The sequence below is a fragment of the Podarcis pityusensis genome (assembly GCF_964106645.2).
Source record: "Podarcis pityusensis genome assembly, chromosome: 6".
Taxonomy (NCBI): Eukaryota; Metazoa; Chordata; class Lepidosauria; order Squamata; family Lacertidae; genus Podarcis; species Podarcis pityusensis.
Window position 1 is genome coordinate 13,284,320 of NC_138030.1, and position 23,288 is coordinate 13,307,607.

At 42.3% G+C, this 23,288-nt stretch overlaps 1 protein-coding gene across 1 annotated transcript in view; it reads left to right on the top strand.

Annotated features, from left to right (window-relative positions):
* Positions 1 to 1,630: 1,630 nt before the first annotated feature.
* Positions 1,631 to 23,288, top strand: part of LOC308480236 (piezo-type mechanosensitive ion channel component 2-like) — a 71,323-nt gene continuing 49,665 nt past the window's right edge. The window contains 13 exon segments of the mRNA XM_081011699.1: positions 1,631 to 1,686; positions 12,352 to 12,447; positions 13,650 to 13,751; positions 14,021 to 14,063; positions 14,288 to 14,477; positions 16,048 to 16,240; positions 16,754 to 16,967; positions 18,110 to 18,272; positions 18,869 to 18,983; positions 19,545 to 19,678; positions 20,549 to 20,812; positions 22,127 to 22,241; positions 22,556 to 22,737. Of these exon segments, the coding sequence (XP_080867825.1) occupies positions 1,641 to 1,686; positions 12,352 to 12,447; positions 13,650 to 13,751; positions 14,021 to 14,063; positions 14,288 to 14,477; positions 16,048 to 16,240; positions 16,754 to 16,967; positions 18,110 to 18,272; positions 18,869 to 18,983; positions 19,545 to 19,678; positions 20,549 to 20,812; positions 22,127 to 22,241; positions 22,556 to 22,737 (1,857 nt within the window). The 5' untranslated portion in view covers positions 1,631 to 1,640.

Sequence of the window (23,288 nt, forward strand, 5' to 3'; positions counted from 1 at the left end):
TTTGCAGACGTAATTAAAATTTATACATCCTGCAGTTTACTTACCTTAACACTCATGATGATAGTTGTATGACCTGGCATTTATTCCACTTCCTCATGTGGAAGCACTCCCATTTTGCACCTTCAGCATAATAATGCCTGTTTTACAAACAGCAGAAACTTTCTTCCTATTAGAAACCAGTGAGAAGAATCAGACCGATGTTAGGTAAAGGTAAAGGGACCCCTGACCATTAGGTCCAGTCATGACCGACTCTGGGGTTGCGGCGCTCATCTCGCTTTATTGGCTGAGGGAGCCAGCGTACAGCTTCCGGGTCATGTGGCCAGCATGACTAAGACACTTCTGGTGAACCAGAGCAGCGCATGGAAACGCTGTTTACCTTCCCGCCAGAGCGGTACCTTTTGATCTACTTGCACTTTGACGTGCTTTTGAACTGCTAGGTTGGCAGGAGCAGGGACCGAGCAACGGGAACTCACCCCGTCACGGGGATTCAAACTGCTGACCTTCTGATCAGCAAGTCCTAGGCTCTGTGGTTTAACCCACAGCGCCACCCACGTCCCTTTAGACAGATGTTACTTGCGCTAAATTAAAGGCCTGGGTACCAAATCTACAAGGACCATTTCTCAGTGTGTCATCTAAACCCAGACTTGCAGTTTGTCTCTTGCTCCCAACAAGCCACAAGCTGTAACCAAGGTTTGGTTCTCGGTTTACTGCTCTTGGTTTGACGGGGAGAGACAAACGAGTTCAGACATGATGCTAAAACAAACCATTTAATCCAATCCAAATCTTTATTATGGTCATAGACCAGCAGAAGATACCACTAAACTACAGTGGAACCTCATGTTACGCACTGTCCTCCTTGCAAACGCTTTGGGTTATGAGCTCCGCTAACCTGGAAGTAGATGCTCCTGGTTGTGAACTCCACCCCGGGATGCGAGCGGAAGTCACACGGCAGCAGTGGGAGGCACCATTAGTGAAAGCGTGCCTCTGGTTATGAATGGTTTCGGCTTAAGAATGGACCTCCGGAACGAATTAAGTTCTTAACAGGAGATACCACTGTATGGCAAACAACAAACCAGAAACACAAACCAGTCCTATTTTCTGTTTCCTATTTTGGTCAAACAGAGTGTAATGGTGATCTGATCACCTCACCCCGTTGATATTCAGAGGTATCTTACCAATGAAGCTCCGTTTAGCCACCCTGGCTTTTGATCCAGAAATTCAATAGCTGGTTTTTAAAAATATATATTTTTAACATGCAGACACAGTGATGGGAGAAAGTTTCACCTGCTGAGATTGTTCTGCCTTATGCAGGTTTTTAAAGGCACGGGAAGGCAGTTTCAGTTGTAGCCATTATGTTAAGGTGAGACCATCTTAAGTTAAAAATTCTAGCCTCATCCTGTCCCCTTCTCCCCCACCGCCCCCAACTCCTTTAAAGTGCTCAGGTATTTCCTGTCTCTCCAGCAGCTCCAGCTTTCCTTCCCTTCAGACAAAGTGGCATGTGTTGTCAGGAACCATACTGTGGTCCCTTTAATAATCTCGGGTTGCCATGGGACTCCCGATATAAACAGGACAGGTTTTCAAAGATAATACTCTGCATAAATGAGGAGCTATGTTCTGTGTGTGAGCATAAGCACCCTCAGATGCATTTCTTTTTAAAAATAACTCCCTGCTGGATATTTTTAGTAGGTGAGATCCTCTGAACCTTTCCTGAACACCCAGATCAATTCTGTTCAATGTGAATTTTTTCCCCTCCCCTCCATTTCTGCATTCACTTCTTCCTGTTTGCCTAAGGGGGAAACTTCCCCCAGAGGGATGTACCCAGAAAGCCAGATACTCTCTTTGCCCTTTGTTATCAATATTTTCTTCCCTGAGTTATCCAGTAAAAGTGGTGGAGGAGGAGGAAGAAGAAGAAGAAGAAGAAGAGGAAATAAGAACCGCAAACAATTTTTTTAAAAAAATAATTTTTTATTAAGTTTTCAGTAAAAAATTAAACAGAAAAACATAAAAAAGAAATACACAAATACACATAAAAAAATACACAAATACACAGTACATAATCCAAAGAGAAAAAAAAAGAAACAGAACAATTAAAAACAGTCACCTTTTCATTTCCGTATTTAAATTTACTTATTTTCTGGACCTCCTAATACCTCCCTCTTTTGTATTCCAGTCCAAATTGTTTGTCCAGCAATTTCTTTTCCACTTTTTTAATCCCAATCTTTAATCTTTAATATAATATAGCATTAAATTTTTACCTCTTAAAATACCAAATTTCCATTTCCTTAAACTTCTTTAATCCTAATCTTTAATCTTAATCTATCTATAACTTTAAATCCTGTACAGCTGGAAACCACTTATTTTCCATCCAACATCACTCTAGCATTCTTTAATTTTGTAGTGTTTCTGTAGATAGTCTTTGAATTTCTTCCAATCCTCCTCCACCGACTCTTCTCCCTGGTCACGGATTCTACCAGTCATTTCCGCCAGTTCCATATAGTCCATCAGTTTCATCTGCCATTCCTCCAGCGTGGGAAGTTCTTGTGTCTTCCAATACTTTGCGATAAGTATTCTTGCTGCTGTTGTGGCATACATAAAGAAAGTTCTATCCTTTTTTATCACCATTTGGCCGACCATGCCCAAGAGAAAGGCCTCTGGTTTCTTAGGAAAGGTATATTTGAATACCTTTTTTAATTCATTATATATCATTTCCCAGAAAGCCTTAATCTTTGGGCACGTCCACCAAAGGTGAAAAAATGTACCTTCAGTTTCTTTACATTTCCAACATTTGTTATCGGGCAAATGATAGATTTTTGCAAGCTTGACTGGGGTTATGTACCACCTGTATATCATTTTCATAATATTCTCTCTTAAGGCATTACATGCCGTAAATTTCATACCTGTGGTCCACAATTGTTCCCAGTCAGCAAACATAATGTTATGTCCAACGTCTTGTGCCCATTTAATCATAGCCGATTTTACCGTTTCATCCTGGGTGTTCCATTTCAGCAGCAAGTTATACATTATTGACAAATTCTTAGTTTTGGGTTCTAACAGTTCAGTTTCTAATTTTGATCTTTCCACCTGGAAGCCAATTTTCTTGTCCAATTTAAATGCCTCCATTATCTGAAAATAATGAAGCCAGTCTCGCACTTTGTTTTTTAGTTTTTCAAAACTCTGCAATTTCAGTCTATCTCCATCTTGTTCCAAAATTTCCCAATATTTCGGCCAATTGACCTCCATATTGAACTTTTTCAAGGCTTTCGCTTCCATTGGTGACAGCCACCTTGGGGTTTTATTTTCTAACAAATCCTTATATCTTATCCAAACATTAAACAGCGCTTTCCTGACAATGTGGTTTTTAAATGCTTTATGTGCTTTGACCTTATCATACCATAGATATGCATGCCATCCAAATACATTGTTAAAACCTTCTAAGTCCAAAATGTCAGTGTTTTCAAGAAGTAACCATTCTTTCAGCCAGCAAAAAGCTGCTGATTCATAGTAAAGTTTGAGGTCTGGCAGGGCAAATCCACCTCTTTCCTTTGCATCTGTTAGTATTTTAAATTTTATTCTGGGCTTCTTGCCCTGCCAGACAAATCTAGAAATATCTTTCTGCCACCTCTTGAAACAATCCATTTTGTCCACAATTTGCAAAGTTTGAAACAAAAACAACATTCTAGGCAATACATTCATTTTTATCGCAGCAATACGGCCCAGCAGTGAAAGCTTCAAATTTGACCAAATTTCTAAATCTTTTTTCACTTCCGCCCAACATTTTTCATAGTTATCTTTAAATAAGTTCCCATTTTTTGCTGTCATGTTAATCCCCAAATATTTAACTTTCTTAACCACTGTTAAACCTATCTCATTCTGAAACCTCTCTCTTTCAATCGGTGTTAAATTTTTCTCTAAAACCTTAGTTTTTGACTTGTTCAGTTTAAATCCTGCCACTTGACCAAATTCTTGAATCAGTTCTAAAACCCTTTTAGTACTAGATTCTGGCTCCTGTAACGTCAATACTAAGTCATCTGCAAATGCTCTCAATTTGTACTGTTTAGTTCCGACCTGTATACCTTTAACCAACTGGTCCCTTCTAATCATATTCAGCAAAACCTCCAGGACCGAAATAAAAAGAAGTGGGGAAATTGGGCAACCTTGTTGTGTCCCTTTTTCAATTTTAAGTTCTTCCGTCACAACATTATTTACAATTAGTTTAGCCTTTTGTTCTGAATAAATTGCACTTATACCATTCTCAAAACCTTGGCCTACCCCCATACCCTGTAGATTCTTCTTCATAAAGTTCCAAGAAATGTTGTCAAAGGCTTTCTCCGCGTCTACAAATATCAAAACTGCTTTAGTGTTTATGTTCACTTCTAGTTTTTCCAAAATATCAATTATATTCCTCAAATTGTCAGACAAATGTCTTCCTGGGAGAAAGCCCGCTTGGTCTTTGTGAATCTCTTCCATCAACACTTTTTTAAATCTCTTGGCCAAAATGCCGGCAAAAATTTTGTAATCCACATTAAGTAATGATATAGGGCGGTAGTTCTTAAGCTGTGTCTTTGCAGTCTCTGTTTTCGGTACAAGTGTAATAAATGCTTCTTTCCACGACTCTGGTGCTCTTTTCCCCTCCATTATTTCATTACAGACCTCTTTCAAAGGTTGAATTAACCATTCTTTCAAAGATCTGTAGTATCTAGAAGTCAAGCCGTCTGGTCCTGGAGATTTACCCAGTTGCATATTTTGAATGGCACCTTCTATTTCCTGTTCAGTTATTTTATGATTCAAAATTAATTTATTTTCTTGAGATATTTTTTGTAATCCATTTGTTTTCAAAAATTGATCTAAGTCTGTTTCTTTCAATGGCCCTTGAGTATATAATCGTTTAAAATACCTCTGGAAACAACTTCTAATCTCTGCTGGGTTCTGTATGTTTCTTCCTTCCACTTCTAAGTTCGTGATTGAAGAAGAAGAGGAAATAAGAACCGCAAACAATTTTCCTGACTGATGAGCAACTGCCCAAGAATGGAAACAGATCATAAAAATGTCTTGTCTAAGGCTGGAAAGCATTCCAGTGATCCGTCGTTAGTATTACTGTAATATGTACGGTAATTGTTCTGAAATAAATGAGGAAGGGTACTGGAAGAAGCAAAGATCGCCAGTGTTGAAGCAATGATTCTTCAACATCAACTTCGTTGGGCTGGTCATGTTGTGGGGATGCCCGATTATTGTCTTCCAAAACAACTACTCTATTCTGAACTTAAAAATGGAAAGTGCAATGCTGGTGGTCAACAAAAGAGGTTTAAAGATTGTCTCAAGGCAAATTTTATAAAGTGTAGTATAAACACCAACAATTGGGAAACACTTGCCTGCGAGCGCTCCAATTGGAGAACAGTCTTGACCAAAGGTGACATGGGCTTTGAAGACACTCAAACTCAGGACACAAGGGAGAAATGTGCTAAGAGGAAGGCACACTTGGCAAATCTACACCGTGATCAACTCCTGCCCAGAAACCAATGTCCCCACTGTGGAAGGACATGTGGATCCAGAATTGACCTTCACAGTCACTTACGGACTCATTGTTAAAACTGTGTTTATGGAAGACAATCTTACTCGGCTTGAGTGATCGCCTAAGAAGAAGCAGACTATGTAATTGTTCTGAAATAAATGAGGAAGGGGAGAATCATGTATGCCACCTTGAGCACCTTGGATAAAAGGTGGAATATAAATTAAACAAACAAACAAATAGAAGTTAAATACAGTTAAATAAATAAATGGTATCGATGTTCCTTAAGGGCCAGTCTCACAATCCTGTCTATTTAGTGTGAAGGCTCCAAAGAGTACACAATGTCTGTTCCGAAAGATCACTGACATGGAAATATCTACCTTGGCAGCAACAGTTTCGGTGGAAGGCATCTTTCAATAAAGGAAATGCATATTTAAAAATACCCATCAGCAAAACAGTGCAAGTCATCACATTCACCCTTTGTCAGCCTGAGAAGTATAGCACTTAGGATGTAATTGATATGGAAGGAAAAAGCACATTTCGAAATGGAAAATGAGGGTGCTGGTAATAGCAGCAGATAGAAAGACTGCAAGACAAAGGAGAGGGCGATTTAGCTGTCTCTGTGTGGGGAGAGCAAGGGCTTCAGCACTTAGGGGTGGGGTGGGGGGAAATCCAGCTCATTTCACATTTTAATACGAAGATACTTAATTTGCAGTTTCTGAAACAATGCGTTGGACCAAAACACAGCTATACTTCAAGAGACAGTTCTCACAAAATTTGCTGTGCCGTTCTCCAGTCAAATAATGTGTGTGTGAGTACATATATTAGTGAAAATAATATACAGAAAGGCATTATCTTGGGCAAAATTGTGTGCAGAAATTAGGGAAAATGCACCCCAAAATGCTGACTGGTTTTTGTGAGGATGCAGAAATGTGATGAACTGAACTTAAGAATAGAAAAATGAGAAAGCGAGAGAAGCAAAAATGGACCGATTTAGCCATCCTTTACTACACTCCTTCACTGAGAAATAGAAGCAGGCAACTGAGAGCCTGAAATGCAATTTTGAGCATTACTGGTGCCTCACCAGGCTCAGAAGATGACAATGTGGGGGTTCGGCATCAGCAAAGGTGAAGTAATGTGCCTTTTCTACCTTTGTGTTGATCATCTACTGCAAGTCTGGGGAGGAGAATATGTAGCTCCCATACGTTGTTGGGTTCCAACTCCCAGCTATGGCCAATGGTCAGGGATGATGAGAACTGTAGTCTAGCAATGTCTTGAGGGTTGCAACTTCCCCTTTCTTGCTCTAAGTGCACATGACAGTTGCCAGAAGGAGAGCAAACACGTTGCTTTCACCATCCTGTCATTCTCCTCTGTTTTCTGACCTTAGGAGTGACATGTGGCAGCCTGGGATACCTCCACCCCTCACTGGGCTTAGGATACAGAGGGCTCATCCACACTTCTGCTTGCCCCACACCTAGAAAGCACGGGCTTGTGTGGTTTGCCCCAGGTCTTGGCGGTTTTGCCTTTGCCTCATCACTTTCCCCTGGAAAACTCGCTCTCTAGTGCTAAATTGGAACAGACAGCAATCCGTCTGTTCCAGTTGGAAATCCAACTGCTGTTTGTTCCGATTCAGCACGAAACCATGGGCTTCCCCAGGGAGGGCAAACAGGCATGTGGATGAACCCTGTGTGTTACCATTGCAAGAGATAAGATATTAGAGGTTGTATTCAACCTAGCTTTTACTCAATAGTACCTCAATATCAGAAAATATCAGAAACACTTGCCTGCGAGTGCTCCAATTGGAGAACAGCCTTTACCAAAAGTGTCATGGGCTTTGAAGACACTCAAACTCAGGACGCAAGGGAGAAACATGCTAAGAGGAAGGCACGCTTGGCAAATCCACACAGTGATCAACTCCCGCTCAGAAACCAATGTCCCCACTGTGGAAGGATGTGTGGAATCCAGAATTGGCCTCCACAGTCACTTACGGAGTCATTGTTAAAACCGTGTTTATGGAAGACAATCTTACTCGGCTATGAGTGATCACCAAAGAAGAAGATCAGAAAACATACTTTAAAAGATTGCTGGAAAAGGTCTTCACTAGGTACTGGAAAGTCAACAGGATGCGGGGGAGGGGTCTGTTCTCAAGTTGGAGGGAGTTTCAGAGAATTGGGTCCATGATACAGAACACACAGCTCCATGTGCATACAAACTGAGCATCTGTATCCTGGGAGACTCTCCCAGAGAAATCAGCAATAGGGCAGGGGAGATGCAATGGTCAGTTCTTAAGGTATCCTGGATCCAAGGCATTAAGGGCTTGTAAATTAATGCAAGAACCTTGAACTTGTCCTGGCAACATACGGGCAGCCCATGCAAGCTTTTAAGCACTGGATGAATGTCCTGTCAACTGTGCCATTTATTTGTTTATTAAATTTAGATACCGCCCTTCATCCGAGGATCGTAGGATGGTTTACAGCAGGCTTCCTCAACCTTGGCCCTCCAGATGTTTTGAGACTACAATTCCCATCATCCCTGACCACTGGTCCTGCTAGCTAGGGATCATGGGAGTTGTAGGCCAAAAACATCTGGAGGGCCGAGGTTGAGGAAGCCTGGTTTGCAGTATAAAAAGACAAAAACACATATTGTAACATGACATAACACAACATAACAACAGAACAGATAAATCAATACAATACCCCCGTCCCGTATAAAAGAGCATAGATTGCTTAATTCAGGCATAGGCAGACTCCGGCCCTCCAGCACAGGTCCTGTTAGCTAGGGATGGTGGGAATTGTAGTCCCAAACATCTGGAGGACCGGAGTTTGCCTATGCCTGGCTTAATTAGCCAAAGGCCTGGGAGAAGAGGATTGCTTAGCCTGGCAGCTAAAGATATGCAATGAAGACTATGCTGAAATGGTAAAACTAACAGGAAGAATTAGAAATCAGGAAGAATCAATTTTTAACAAAGAATGGGGAAAATATCTACAGTAATCTATTCGAAAAACTATTGTAAATAATTAAATTAATTAGCAGGGTTGATTTAAAATTTGTGGTTAAAAATTTGAACTGTTTTTAATAACTAGAATTATAATGGAGATGGAGAAGAAAAAAATGTAACATAAGGATAAAAGGATCCATAAAGGAGGGGAGGGAAGTCAAAAGGGGTGTGTGTGTGTGTGTATATGCGTGTGTGTGTGTGTGTGTGTGTGTGTAATATTGTTTTCTATTTTTATTTGATGTTTGTAAAATGAAAATTCAAAATAATTTTAAAAAAAAATAAAAAAAAATGTAATGAAAGTGCCATATAAACCTCCCTGGGGAGAGCATTTGACAAACAGGGAGCCACTGCAGAAAAGCCCCTGTTCTTGTGTTGTCACCCTCCAGACCTCTCATGGAGCAGACACACAAAAAAGGGCTTCAGGTGATGATTGCAAGGTCTAGGACAGTTCATATGGGTAGAGGTGGTCCTTGAGTTATTGTGGTTCTGAGCCATTTAAGGCTTTACGTACACTTCCCAGGGATGATTGTTAACATATTTTGCATCAGATTAACATTTATGAAGTGGATGGAGACTTTCAACAAACAACCTCATCACGTGCCACCAAGACCCTTCGTGGTTTGCCGCTAAAACACAGCTTGGAATTAAAGTTTTGTGATCATTCCTGAGAGTTATACATTCAGTGGGTAAAGGAGTTTCACACCGAAGGCAAAAGCAACAACAGATCAAATTGTTGGGAGATTGGAGAAATTCCTAACTGCTGATTGAAGGGTGATTCTATTCTGACGGGTTACCTGGATCTGGAAAACAGACGAGTAAGGGAAACTTGGGGAAGAAAAGGAGATTGATGCCTGAAAGCCAAGCACCATCCTACTTGTTCAGCTGCAAAGGAAAATTAGGATTCAAGTGTGTGGGAGGGGGGAGGAGGAGAAAGCCCAGGAAGATCAATACTTCCCATTTTACAGAACATGAAGATTACTGGAGGTTCACCAGTTTTCGTATTACTTTTTGTAAAAAATTAATACAGAGCCATTGATTGGTAAGCTGACCATATTTGGAATGAGAGTTTAAAAGCTCGGCGCAGTTTCCTTTAGCCATTGGGTCAGAAGGCTGGGGCAGTAGCTGCAACCTACTTCGCTGATATCTCCGTCCTGATGCTAAACAGAGGAGACCATGGCAAATAGTTTAGCCTGTGGGTTAATTTTCAGATTAGGTCTGTCACTCCCCTTGGCAGCAGGTAAGACATTTCCACTTATGCCTTAAAGACTTTATGTTGCATCGTGTTTATAAGGGAAATAAGAGAGTGCAAGGAAATGAAATTTCACTAATTCAGCGGACTTGCATCAGGAATGAAACTGAGCAACTTAGGTCAGTTGAATGGAATTCAACCAACTACACACTATCCAGCCAAAGGTGAGCAGTTTTTAAACTGATGCAAATTCATGCACTTAAGTCTCTCCCGCAGAAATCAGTGAGAGTTAAAAGTGCTCAGCTTTGTGCATCCATTGCATTAATTAAAGTGATATTGTAGTTTTGAGTTGCTTGCTTTGTAATTATTTGCAGAGGGGAGATTTATTTTTTTAAAATCACTGTAGTTCACACATTTATGGGATGTGGCTTCTTGTGCTTTAAAAGTTTCTGATAGACGATGTGTAAGAATGCCCAGAGGATTAAATGTTTCGGAGAAGAACATTCTGTGGTGTTACATTGGATCCAGAAACCGTAGTTGTCGACTAGCCAGGACTGTATGGCTGCTGCTATCCAGGCAGAAGGTCCCATTGAACGGCTTTTGTGCTCTGCTGCCGCCGCAAAATAGAACCCTGCTATACGTAGCTGCTATGGCATTAAAAGAAATAAATAAACAAATCGTATCAATTGGACTCATGCATTCCTTTGGAAAGAAATCGGACAGGCTATTTTATGGGAAAATTGCACAACCATTTCGGAAGGAGAAAGTACGTGTGCTTCTTTATCTGTTAGGTGAGCCAGCAATTCATAATGTCACTCTGGGCTAAGCCAAGCAAAGGTTAGAGGCTCACAGGACATCAGACAATTGCTACTGTTGCTGCATTCATATATAGACTTACCTGGAAGTAAGGGCTCTGCGGACTTCCTTTTGCGCTGGGCTTGCCAGGCACAGCTCCACACTTTATAGCTCTGCATCTGAGCAGTTTATTTTTGTCCTGACACTTCCCCGGGGAAAACCCGCGTTTTGCAGCTGAACCGGTGCAAACAGCAATCTGCAGAATGAGCCAGTCTCACTGTGTTCAGTGGGATTTACTCCCATGTAAAGCATTAACTTGCAGCCTTGCAGAAAGTTGTAGCCTATGTTTAAAGGCCCAGCAAGCTCTGGCCATACTGTTTGGGATGGACTCTTAAACTCAGTGTTGGTGCTTCAAGGCTCATGTTTGGCAAAAGTTCTCAGAGAGGGGACCATCGTTCAGTGGTAGACAGACCTGTGGAGAGGGGTGGGCAGCCAGATACACTTGCCCCTTGCCTCAGAGGGCTAAGCTGGCTGGGAGCCTCCACCAGGGACTAGCTGCTTTTTGATTTGAGTTTATAACTTTATTCCAACAATACTCCTGATCCAGGCCTCAGGGAAGCTCTGTACGGCTCTGTTGGTAGAGCACATGGCTCTACCAACATTTCTTCAATGAAAATAGAGACGTCATGTTACATAATAATAATTATTATTATTATTTATACCCTGCCCACCTGACCGGGTTGCCCCAGCCACCCTGGGCAGCTTCCAACATATATAAAAAGCTTAATAAAACATTATAAAACATGGTTAGGCAAACCAAGGCCCGGGGGCCGGATCTGGCCTAATTGCCTTCTAAATCCAGCCTGCAGACGGTCCAGGAATCAGCGCGTTTTTACATGAGTAGGATGTGTCCTTTTATTTAAAATGCATCTCTGGGTTATTTGTGGGGCCTGCCTGGTGTTTTTACATGAGTAGAATGCATGCTTTTTGTTATGTTCTGAAGTTCTCACCCTGGGCCAGCAGGGGGATACTGTAGATAGTTCAGGTCCACATATGCAAATAAGGGATGGAAAGTAACGTTCAGTGATTGGATAGTTACAGAAAGTTGTTACAGTTACGTTGTACTGGAGCTCTATATAAGCAGGCTGACTGAACCCTTCAGTTCAGTTCTGTTCTGGCCTGTGAATAAACAAGAGCTGTTTGAAGACTCGCTGTGTCGTCTGATATGTTCACCCACAACTTAACACTTTTATTTAAAATGCATCTCTGGGTTATTTGTGGGGCATAGGAATTCATTCATCCCCCCCCCCTTCAAAATATAGTCCATCCCCACACAAGGTCTGAGGGCCAGTGGACCGGCCCCCTGCTGAAAAAGTTTGCTGACCCCTGTTAGAAAACTTCTCTATACAGGGCTGCCATCAGATGTCTTCTAAATTTGTATAGTTACTTATCTCCCTGGCTCAGGGATCGCATAACTCCATAGCCTCCAACATTTCTCCGATGAAAATAGGGACGTCCTAAGGGAAAGGGGGACATTCTGGGATCAAATCAGAAACCAGGATGGCTTCAGAAAATCTGGGACCGTCCCTGGAAAATAGGGACACATGGAGGGTCTGCATGGCTGGCATTCAGAAGGCCCCAAGTTCAGTTTCCGGCAGTTCCAGTTAAAAGGATTAGATAGCAAGAGATGGGCAGATTTCTGCCTGAGATCCCAGAGAGCCACTCCTACTCAAATATTGAGCTAGATGTACAAATAGGCTGACCTGGAACAAGGAAGCTTCCTATTTATTAAATGGTAAGCTGTAGGCTTTCTTGCATCTCATGCTGAGGATTTTCTTATGTAACGCTCGGTTGTTTCCCTAGCTATAGGTTTCAGATACAATGGGCTTTCTGTGGTCTATCTCTTCTTCTTGCTGCTCCTGCCGCTGTTCCCCAAACCAAATGCTGTCACCATGAAAGGTAGGCAAATTGCTGAAAGTTTCAGATCTAGGGTGGGGAGCTCATCTAAGTGCTAATTGTTGGTGTTATGTACTGAAGTTCTCACCCTGGGCCAGCAGGGGGATACTGTAGATAGTTTTTACTCAGGTCCCCATATGCAAATAAGGGATCGAAAGTGACGTTCAGTGATTGGATAGTTACAGAAAGTTGTTACAGTTACGTTGTACTGGAGCTCTATATAAGCAGGCTGACTGAACCCTTCAGTTCAGTTCTGTTCTGGCCTGTGAATAAACAAGAGCTGTTTGAAGAATCGCTGTGTCATCTGATATGTTCACCCACAACTTAACAGTTAAAAGGCAGTTTGAAGGCCCTCATTGCACTCCCTTCCTGGGGTTCTTGATCTTTAAACCCAGTACTATTTTTCTAGAAAAAGAGGTGCCGGAACTCGCCACGAAGGTCTCCCTTCTTCTCTTATAATGGCAATGGCGCCCACCTGAGAGGTGCTGGAACTGAGTTCCGGCGAGTTCCGGCTTAAAAATAGCCCCATTTAAACCATTATTATTATTATTATTATTATTATTAAGATTATTTATTAGATTTGTATATACCCACATGTCTCAGGGCGGTTCACAATATAAACAATATAAAAACACAAAATACATAATCAAAAAACAAACAAACCAAGAATACTTGTTCCAGACAGACAGCTCTTCAAAGAGAGGACATCTTCAATCAGAGGACTGTACTCCATGAAGTAGGGACACAGCCAGGCTAGTGGGACCGACCCAAAACTTTTTGTTGCCCTCCCTCCATTTCCACATACAGAGAGGCCTACCAGAGTGGCATTTGAATTTTGCTTGAGCATTGGCGATAGGACAGAATTCTCTACCTCCCCTGAGAAGAAAGATCTAGCTTAGAGGGAGCATACACAGCTCTGCCCACCCTCAACATTTTGCTGCCACTCTTGGTACCCCAGTGTCTGCCACCTGAGGTGGCCACCTCACTCTGCCTAACAGTAGGACCGGCCTGTACCCTAAGAACTTGCAAAAGTTCCTGGAGTGGAGGTCCATACCCTCCAACATTTCTCCGTTTCCCCTCAAAAAATGCCACCAGAAAAGGCAGAGGTGTGGGGTCTCAAAGGTATAGCCAGTTTAAATTTTCCTATGCTCTCTCTTTTGGTGGTGTGGTCCATGAAAATAAAGTCTACATTTTTAATTTTTCAGGGTCCACCGGGCAGATGCTTAGCGCGATCACCTACACTAGCTTCGTTTTCCTTGTGGTTCAAGCAGCTTTTCAGATTGTTTTCCATTACCTGCCACCTAATGGTAATGTCTGCTCAACATCATATGGGAATGGTTTAAGAAAGATGCTATTGCAATATTCTGCCCATCTGTAATTCCCAGCAACTGGGAAGTTAGGTTTTTGCATTCTGCATTTGCCTGTGTTGAATTGTGTTCCCCATTTTAATACCCATTCACCCAGTTTAGATTAGAGAGATGCTTTTGTTTCTACCACGCTGAACAATGTGCTATCATCAGCAAACTTGACCACCCCTCTGAGTCCATAACTATGGTTCTTTTCCTTTTTAAAAAAGATTTCTTATGGGAGAAAGTGCTGTGCCACTTTGGTTTTCCGAGGTAAGACTTAATTTTTATCTTACGTTTTCATTTTTATGCATTGCATATTGATTAACTATTGTACACCATGTTGGAGGAACATTGTGGGTGGGGGCATGTTTCCCCAAAGTGATATCTAAGCAAGTTACAGAGCACTGAATGTGTGGCAGATTCAGAGAACTTTGCCCTTATTGCCTTCAAAGCCTTTAACCCTATGGGATACTAATGCACCCTCTTTTCTTTAGGTTTAGCAGTCTCAATGCTTGGAACATCATTTGCCTTTTGGCTCCCGATATTGGAATGTTTCTCACCAGTCTCACAATCACACAACTTTGCAAGAAGATGGTCAAGCTTCTCAACCGAAAAGCCCAGCTTCATCCAAGGAACCAAGACCTGTTTCCTTGCGATGATGAAGAAGAGATGGAAGAGGAAATGGTAATTATGTAGACCTGCGTTCAAATTTCTTGGCCTTGTAGCGTATGAATAAGGATTGCAAGGGGGAAGAACAAGTGCTTTCCCTTTTTATTATTATTTTGAGTTATTATGTAATATGAGAAACAAAACCCAGCAGAAACATACATAATACATATATGCATTTACACAACACATTAAATGCATAAATGAATTATGGGCTAGATTAAGCATACCACTCTTCAAATATTTCATTACTGAGCTAACAATAGACCAAGGTTTAAACAATTTAAATAGTTCACTCTATCTGGTTAGTGGGGGAAACCCTAACTATACATATGTTCTTAAGCTAAATTTCAGAAAAGGCCAACCAAAATGATCCAGGGTTAGGAGCAATTCACCTACGGAGAAAAATTATAATATTTGGACTTTTTGGTTTAGGGGGGGAAAAAAAGACAAGTAAGGGGGGATGTAATAGAGGTGCATAAGAAAGTGGATAGGGGTGCATATTTTCCTCCCTCTTTCGTAATTCTGGAACAATGCTGAATGTTAGAAGATTCAGGGCAGACGAAAGACAGAACTTCTTCACGCAGCACATGGTAAATTTGCTCTCACCTGATATAGGGATGGCCACAAGTTTGGCGGGCTTTAGAAAGAGGATTAGGCAAAATATATGGAGGATAATGTTTTTGATGGAGCTGCCTACACTGCCAGAAGCTGAACATTTCTGCATAACAGTTGCTGGGAATCAGAGCTGTCACAAATCCTCTTGCATGCGTCAGGTTCTCCACTGTGAGAACAGGATGCTAGACTAGGTGGGCCTTTGGTCTGCTCCAGCAGGACTATGTTATTAGATTATAGTACATTTCTTCTCCTCACACTACCTATTTCTTGATCATATCCGCTGCTGGATGTACGAATGAAACAAGGGATTGTTACTAGGACAGGACATAGGAAGGTGTCTCCCACATTCGGTCGACCACTGGGAGAACAGGAAGCTAGGCTAGATAGACCTGCAGGGATCTTCTTAAGCTCCTGAGTTGTGATGTGTGCTTTCCTTTATCCCTCTCAGTAGGGACAACCAGTTGGAATGCATTAATCTTGCACGATGAGCCGCAGACTGAGAAATATTTAATGATGGATTATTTGCACCGACTTCCAGGCTTTGTATTCTGAGCTTTCATATCTTTGTCTTCAGCAAGGTTGCTCATTCATTAGGCTGAAGCGTGACATAAACCGGGTTGCAAAAGACTCAGGATGAGCTTATCTCTCTTCTAGCAATCGCCTTCATCTATTTAGGGACATCGAACACTTTGGCAGTTTGAAGAATAACCATGATAACTAGGTGAAACGGCATTGTGGGCACACCATGCTTTTGTTCCAAGTGAAACGTCAAAGTGATTGCTAGAGTATCAGAACAATATCCGTGCTGCAGGACAAAATACTTACATTATGATGTCTCAGAACCAGTCTTGGGAGCTGGGCAGTCAAGTGGGCCCAACTCCCAAGATTTTTGCTCTGGGCCCCAGATCTCTACTGACTGAGCTATCCCAGCTATGGATTGATTCTTATTTCATTGTTTCTGGATCTTCAGGAATCTGAAGCAGAAACTGACAATACTGATGACGAGGAAATGGAAGGTTCACCTGGGCAGGATAATCTGGAGAACGGCCAACAAAGATTCCTTCTGAAACTCACTTTGTTCCTAGCGGCCCTGAGGATCATTTGTGAAGGTCTATTCAGCAGTGCTGGGAAATTGGCCGTCGTGCTTCTGTTGGGCTTAGCAGGTGGAAATGTTCTGCACTATTTTACTGTGAATTTCATGACTGACAGCTGAATGGCTGAACTGGACTCTATTGAGGGGGAGGGGAAGTAATGCAAGGTGATGTGTGTCCGTCTCCACCTGTGACATTTCCCTCTCTGATGGGCCATTCACATGTGCAAGTTGTCTCTCAAGATTAGAGTTCTCCAGAGCATGCATGCTCCTCTAGTAGTATTCTCCGTTTTTTATCAACAAGTGTTTAATATGTGAGAGGGATTGCAGCTTCCTGTTCTAAAGTGTCGTAAGCCTGCCAGAGACAAAGGATGCATACATTTAAAGCATATGACTTCTCCTAAAGAATCCCAAGGACTATAGTTTACCCCTCATAGAACTGAAATTCCCTCCCACCCCTTAACAGATGACATTGCCCATGATTCTTTGGGAGAATTTCATGCACTTTAAATGCACGCTGCATACACAGCCAAACCCAGTTTTCCATGCAAACCTGAAATTTTGCATTTCGTTTCTTTATCCATAGGCATCATCCTACCTTCGGCAACTTCTGCAGTTTATTTCTTCATCTTCCTAGGCCTGTGCTCCTGGTGGTCTTGTCATTGGCCAATCAGCCCGGTTGCCTTCAACAGTTTGTGTGTTTTGGTTGCAATATTCAGTGCAGGGCACCTGGGTGCTTTTTACCTGTACCAGCTTCCATACTTCCAGGACCTGGTTCCTCCTGAAGACATTTATGCCAGGTAAAAAGATCAAACTCACACACTGAAGAAGATGGTATGTAAGAGAAAGCACAGCAGACCTTGGTTCTGATTAAGAACTGAGCATTATATGCACTAGTGTTACCTCCAGTTATAACCAATCAAAAAAATAAGAGCCCTCCTGGATTAAATCGTCAAGTCCAGCATCATGTTCTCACAGGTGCATATGGGAAACTCAGAAGCAGAACCTCAGCGCAACAGCACTCTTCCTACTTGTGCCTCCCAGAAACTAGTACACAGGACCATGCTGCCTCTGACGATGGAGATAGAACATAGGCTTATCCGCCATGATTCTCCCTCCCTCTGCATCTCCCCACTCCCCACATTGTTGCGAAGGGTCCCCCAGCCCACTGGAACAGATTAGGGGGCTGCTGCAAGGGAGAGGTGGAATCAGCATAAATAATTTCCCTCCCTATTTTCCTGGTGGAAGCCTCCCTCTGCTTGATCAAAGTGCCTTTCAATTTGATCAGATCCTGCCATTCAAGCACCAATGGCAGCGGTTCCTGCACCCTCCCTGTGAAACGCCCTCCCATCAGATGTTAAGGAAGTGAACAACTATCTGATTTTTAGAAAACATCTGAAGGCAGCCCTGCATCGGGAGGTGTTTGATGTTTGAGGTTTTACTATGTTTTTATATGCACTGTAAGCTGCACAGAGTGGCTGGGGAAATCCAGCCAGATGGGTGGGGTACAAATATATTATTATTATTATTATTATTATTATTATTATTATTATTATTATTTCCAGTGAAATTAAAGTTCTGCCTGGGGCCTTGATCTATAGCCTTGATGCCCCATTCACACAAGCGATGCTGCACTTTTTCGGTGATGATCAGGGGTGCCAACTTAAATAAAATATGGGGGGGGGCAGGTCCAGGCAAGCCATGCCCCGTATAATCAATCTCATGACACGGAGCACACACAACATTTTAATGGCAATGCCCATCAACTTTGGGGGGGCTGCCCCCCTCAAATATTTTATTGGGGGGACCGAAGGATCCTCGGCCCCTAGGAGTTGGCTGCTACAGGTAAATTAGTCTTTCTTTGGCATTATTGCTTTTCCTCTCCTGTTTCCACAAAGATCAAGTAGCAGCAACCTCTTCACCATTTTCTCCATTTCTCTAGGGTCCTGGGCTTAGTGCCACTTATTAAGACAAACATCACTGAGCCCTGGAAGCTCCAGGTTCATCCCCAGCTCAGCTGGCTGGTGGCTCTGAATCCTATTGCCCTTCTTGTCCTCTATTGCACTCTGGTCATGATGCTCCAGCGATGGGCTCTGCCTCCTAAGGTACGGGATAGAGTCAAATATGGCATGCATTGCCAGCTGTATCTCTCGAGGTCTGGAATGCCTGTCTGTTTTCTGATTGGATTTTGGCTGTATATTGATGCTTTTGTTGGATGGACCAGTATTCCTCCAGCCCATGTCAATCTCACATGTATTTAATCATGAGTCAATTCCATCCCATTTTGGGAGGTGGATTTAGGGAAGCACGACCAGTTTGGCTGCACTGGGTGCAGAACCTTGGGAATGCCTCAGGGAGCTGCTACCATTTAGAATGGAGCATGAGAGGGTGCTGAACTTTAGCATCACACTGGGCACCGCTGAAATGTGAGACCCCCAAAGTCCATCACTGCCATTTCCACATTAATATGTGTGTTTGCACTCGTGTGTGTGGCTATGGGGGCACTTCAGAACTGACTACTGTCCCACTGGTCCCTGGTCTGACAAAATGTGATGCATTTCCTTTTCAAAGTAAGTGGTACCTCTGGAAATTTTCCTCACTTGGGGTTATGGTATTCATGCAACTTTGAGCCCGGACTTTGTGAAGCCTCTGTTGTACAAAATCAAAAATTTCAACCTTTTTTTCCTTCCCCCCTGCTCAGGAGGTTTATGTGACAAATGGAAGCTTTCAGAGTACTCTCCTTTTGCAGTGTCAAAGTCATCGTAGCTGTGAAGTGAATGCCTACATCAATGAAGGACACAACCTTTCCTTCTCAGGTATATTTTCCTGTGCGATGGCCCCTTTGCAAGGCTTTATTCAAAGTATGGTCATTTTTGCACCCTTGGGGCATTGCAGTTTGCCAAGATTTCAATTGATGAAAGATGTGGAATTCTTCTGTGATTTTAAATGTGTAAATTGCTTTAATCCTTGTTGTAAACCACCTTGGTAGGCCTACTGACTGAAGTACATTACAGAAGCCTAATTGCTCTTATTCTTCTTAATTTTTTTCATCTTTACTTTTCTCTTATTCTTCTTTCTAAGAACAACAAACAACAACTTTGTTATTATCAAGGGATGCAGTTATAACCTAGAATCTCAGGCTGCCCCTTGATGTTATTTTAGCCACTGCATGTTTCAAAACGCATTTTCCAAGGGAAAAGGATCATGGTGCTGTATAGGTCATTTATAGGGGGAAATGGGCAGGTAAGAGAGAGGTGCGCTTAAATATAACATGGCAAAGTCTCCAAAACTTTATTAACTGATGCCAGACACTGGTGTGTGTGTTGTTGTTGTTTTGGTTAATTTACCCTTTGCTAAAATTTTTGCATTTCTTGCAGATGAGACATGCTCTGAAAATGCATCAGAAACTGATGGTGAACGGGACACTGAAGAAAATAGGCCTAGTACCTTTTTAGCATTGGCACAATTCCTTATGAATCAGAGCTACATCACTGCATTGATTGTCATGATGGTAAGATACAGACTGAAATAAAACCTCCTTCTGTGTGCATGGAAAGATGGAGGTTAGTCCCACATTATCACTTTAAAAAAAAAAGGATTTGTGGTGCTACAGTGAGAGAGCACTTTAATCTAACTCTGCAAACCTAAATTTCTAATATGCGCTTGAATCTGTCCTGGAAAGTACTGTAGTCTGAAGGCACCCTTAGTCAAAGACATGTATGTAGCAATTTCAGAGTTATAGCTGCACATAACTTCAGATATCAGTATTAACATGCAAGTAAGGTAAAGGCAAGTAAGGTAAAGGTAAAGGGACCCCTGACCATTAGGTCCAGTCGTGACCGAGTCTGGGTTGCGGTGCTCATCTCGCTTTATTGGCTGAGGGAGCCGGCGTACAGCTTCCAGGTCATGTGGCCAGCATGACTAAGACGCTTCTGGTGAACCAGAGGAGTGCACGGAAACGCCGTTTACCTTCCCGCTGGAGCAGTACCTATTTATCTACTTGCACTTTGACGTGCTTTCGAACTGCTAGGTTGGCAGGAGCAGGGACCGAGCAACGGGAGATCACCCCGTGGCGGGGATTCGAGCCGCCAACCTTCTGATCGGCAAGTCCTAGGCTCTGTGGTTTAACCCACAGCGCCACCCGCATCCCTTAACATGCAAGTATGTACAGCTAATTTTTATTTATTAGGGTACAGGGTCCCTGGCCCTGATCTAGATAGTTTAGAAGAAGTGTGCCTTAATTTAGACTTCTTCTACAGTTTTAGGAGTCCATATTTGTTCAGTTGTGGATTACATGATGTTTGGGACTGCAGTGTTACCCAAAATATATGTCTCTCTGTGTGCATCCATCTCTCTGTCTATCTTATGTATGCATTTCCAGGTTTGGAGCATCACTTATGTCAGCTGGCTGACTTTTGTTCTGCTGATTTGGTCTTGTGTCATTTGGATGTTGCGCAACCGTCGCCTCTACGCCTTGAGGAGCTCGCCTTTCCTTGTTGCCTATGGAAATGTCTTGGTGGTCCTCAATTTCTTTGCAGGCCTGCATGTTTCCAAGGAGGAACTGTTTCCTGGAGTTTCAGCCTCGTTGCTCGTGGACTTGGATTTGAAGCCTTATTCACTGCCCTGTGTCCACCTAGGAGTCAAGGTGAGCTTCCTTCAGTTCTGGGTTCTGCTTTCAGGCTGCGATCCTAAGCACAAGTACCAGGCAATAAGTCAGGACGGGGATAAGATGGAGATAGTAGCCAGGTTTCTGCAACACACCATGAGGATCCGTGAATGTTATGCAACATTAACTTAAGTGTTAGATGCAGATTTTGCTGAGCGGTTTTATTGTACTGAACCTTATTGGAATCTTGCCTATATGCCAAAAAAAGATTTGAGAATTGAATTGCATGAGGATGTAGCTGCTTTTGTGGGACTTTGGAAAGTTGTGCAGATCGTTGCTGATCTATTCATTAATTAATGTACAGTGGTTGCGATCCTATTGCCTATTGGCAAAACCTATTTGGTGTTTCGCAATTTTCCGACTAGTTGTAGGACCTTAGCCAGACCTAGCAGAGTACACGCAGAATCCACGGAAGCAATTGGCGACTTGGCTGCAGACAGGATAGACGAAGCAGGAACCAGGAACTTGTAGTTAAGTGTTTATTATATATAGTGGACTATTTACAGGAACAGAACACGGATCTTTTGCTGGCTCTCTCTGACACGACTCACAACTCCTACACTGACACACAGAACTCTGAACACAAACACTGAACTAACACATTCCAGTTAGTAGCCCATTAATTATCACTCCCTTGAGAGAGCTTGACCAATCAGGGAGCGGTCTCCATGTCTCTGTTATCACCAGGCAGACTTACTCCTTCAGATTGCCTTCTGGCTGTCTGCCAAACCTTAACTGACTCTGTGTGAGTAGCTGCATGTACACAGTTTCCCAACACCTCGGTTTAAGAACAGTCCTGTTTACGAACTATTCAGTTTACAAACTCTGCAAAACCGGAAGTAGTGTCCTGGTTTGCGAACTTTACCTCGGTCTAAGAACCGAATCCGAACGGTGGAAGGGCACCGGCAGCGGGAGGCCTCATTAGGGAAAGCGCGCCTCAGTTTAAGAATGGTTTCAGTTTAAGAACAGACTTCTGGAATGGATTAAGTTCATAAACTAAGGTAACACTGTATACAGTATGCCTGTTATACTGAGTGGTTTACAAGCCCGCTCACCCTTTAGCGTGCGGTGGCATTGCGGGACGGAGGACGACGACACAAGTGTTAAAATATAAACATCCATAACTGAAGTAGGCAATAAAGCAATCCCATTGACAGCATTAAAATAGGAACATCCACGATAAAACTATGCAATAAAAGAATTCCATTAAGCTGTCTAGAGTTGGCTCAGTTGTGTGGGGTGGTGTTGGTTGTTGTTGTTGTTATTAAAATGTCTTTGTGATTTTTATTGCAGATTTTATATCTGTTTACCTTCTGGCTGTTGCTAAAGCAGTGGATGATGCAGAAGCAAAGGCAGAGAAAAGAGGAGGAAGAATCGCTCAAGGGAGTGAGAGTAGATGGGGCGGCTGGTAAGAAGATTTAATACTTAGTAAAGTTAGCCCTAAACTACTACTATTATTCATATGTATTTTTAAAGGTGGGTTTTACCATCTGTATTCAGTCCAGGGGCAACCCCAGGAAAATTAGTTCAGAAGAGCAAATGGGCAGCAAAGACGATTAATAAGGAAGCAAGGGTTTTGTCTGCTTCTAAGCACTGGGCACTAATAAGTGAGAAAGAAAAATGTTTTTTTGAGGGAGAGGAGTAGTTTTATTTTAGAATATACTTGTGAACGATTCAATGATATTGATGACACTTCCGAATGAGTCTCCACTTCTCTTGCAGAAACGGACAATCCGCAAAACATTCTTTTGGGCATCCTTGGTTCTGCGCTTCAGGGGATGCTTGTAAAATACTGGATTTACATCTGCTCTGTCATGTTCTTTATCGTCAGCTTCAATGGCAAAGTGGCCCTGTACAAAATTCTTTACATTGTGCTTTTTCTGCTTTGTGTGGCTTTGTACCAGGTAAGGAAATCGGAGGCATTTGCACTCCTGCTTTTTCCTATCAGAAAATTGCAGCAGCAGTTTTTGAGCTCTTTGTTACCTGTCAGCTGTCAGTTTAGTTAGTTTAGGCTATTTGCGGAATACAGTGCTTCACAGAACTTGAAGCAGGAGTGGGGAGCCTTTTCCAGCATGGAGTCTGCATGCACTTGTGGGCAACCTTCTGGGGTTGGACTAGATGACCCCCAGGGTCCCTTCCATGAACTCTCTCTATGAACTCTATGAACTCTCTCTCTCTCTCTGAACAGTTTAAATATAGTTCCATTTCGAGTTCAGACTGGGATAAAGATACCCACTTTCTTTCTTTTTTATTTATGATTTTCAATTTTGTACATTTCAATAATAGTAAAATCATTTTAACATTTCGAAACTTGACTTCCTTCCCCTCTTTCTGCGGTTCTTTAAATTCATTTTTTATATTTCCTGCATGTTCCAAATTAGCTTAACTTACTCATTTATTCATCTACTTTAAATATATACTCATATAAAACTGCAGGTTATTAGAATAATCCTGC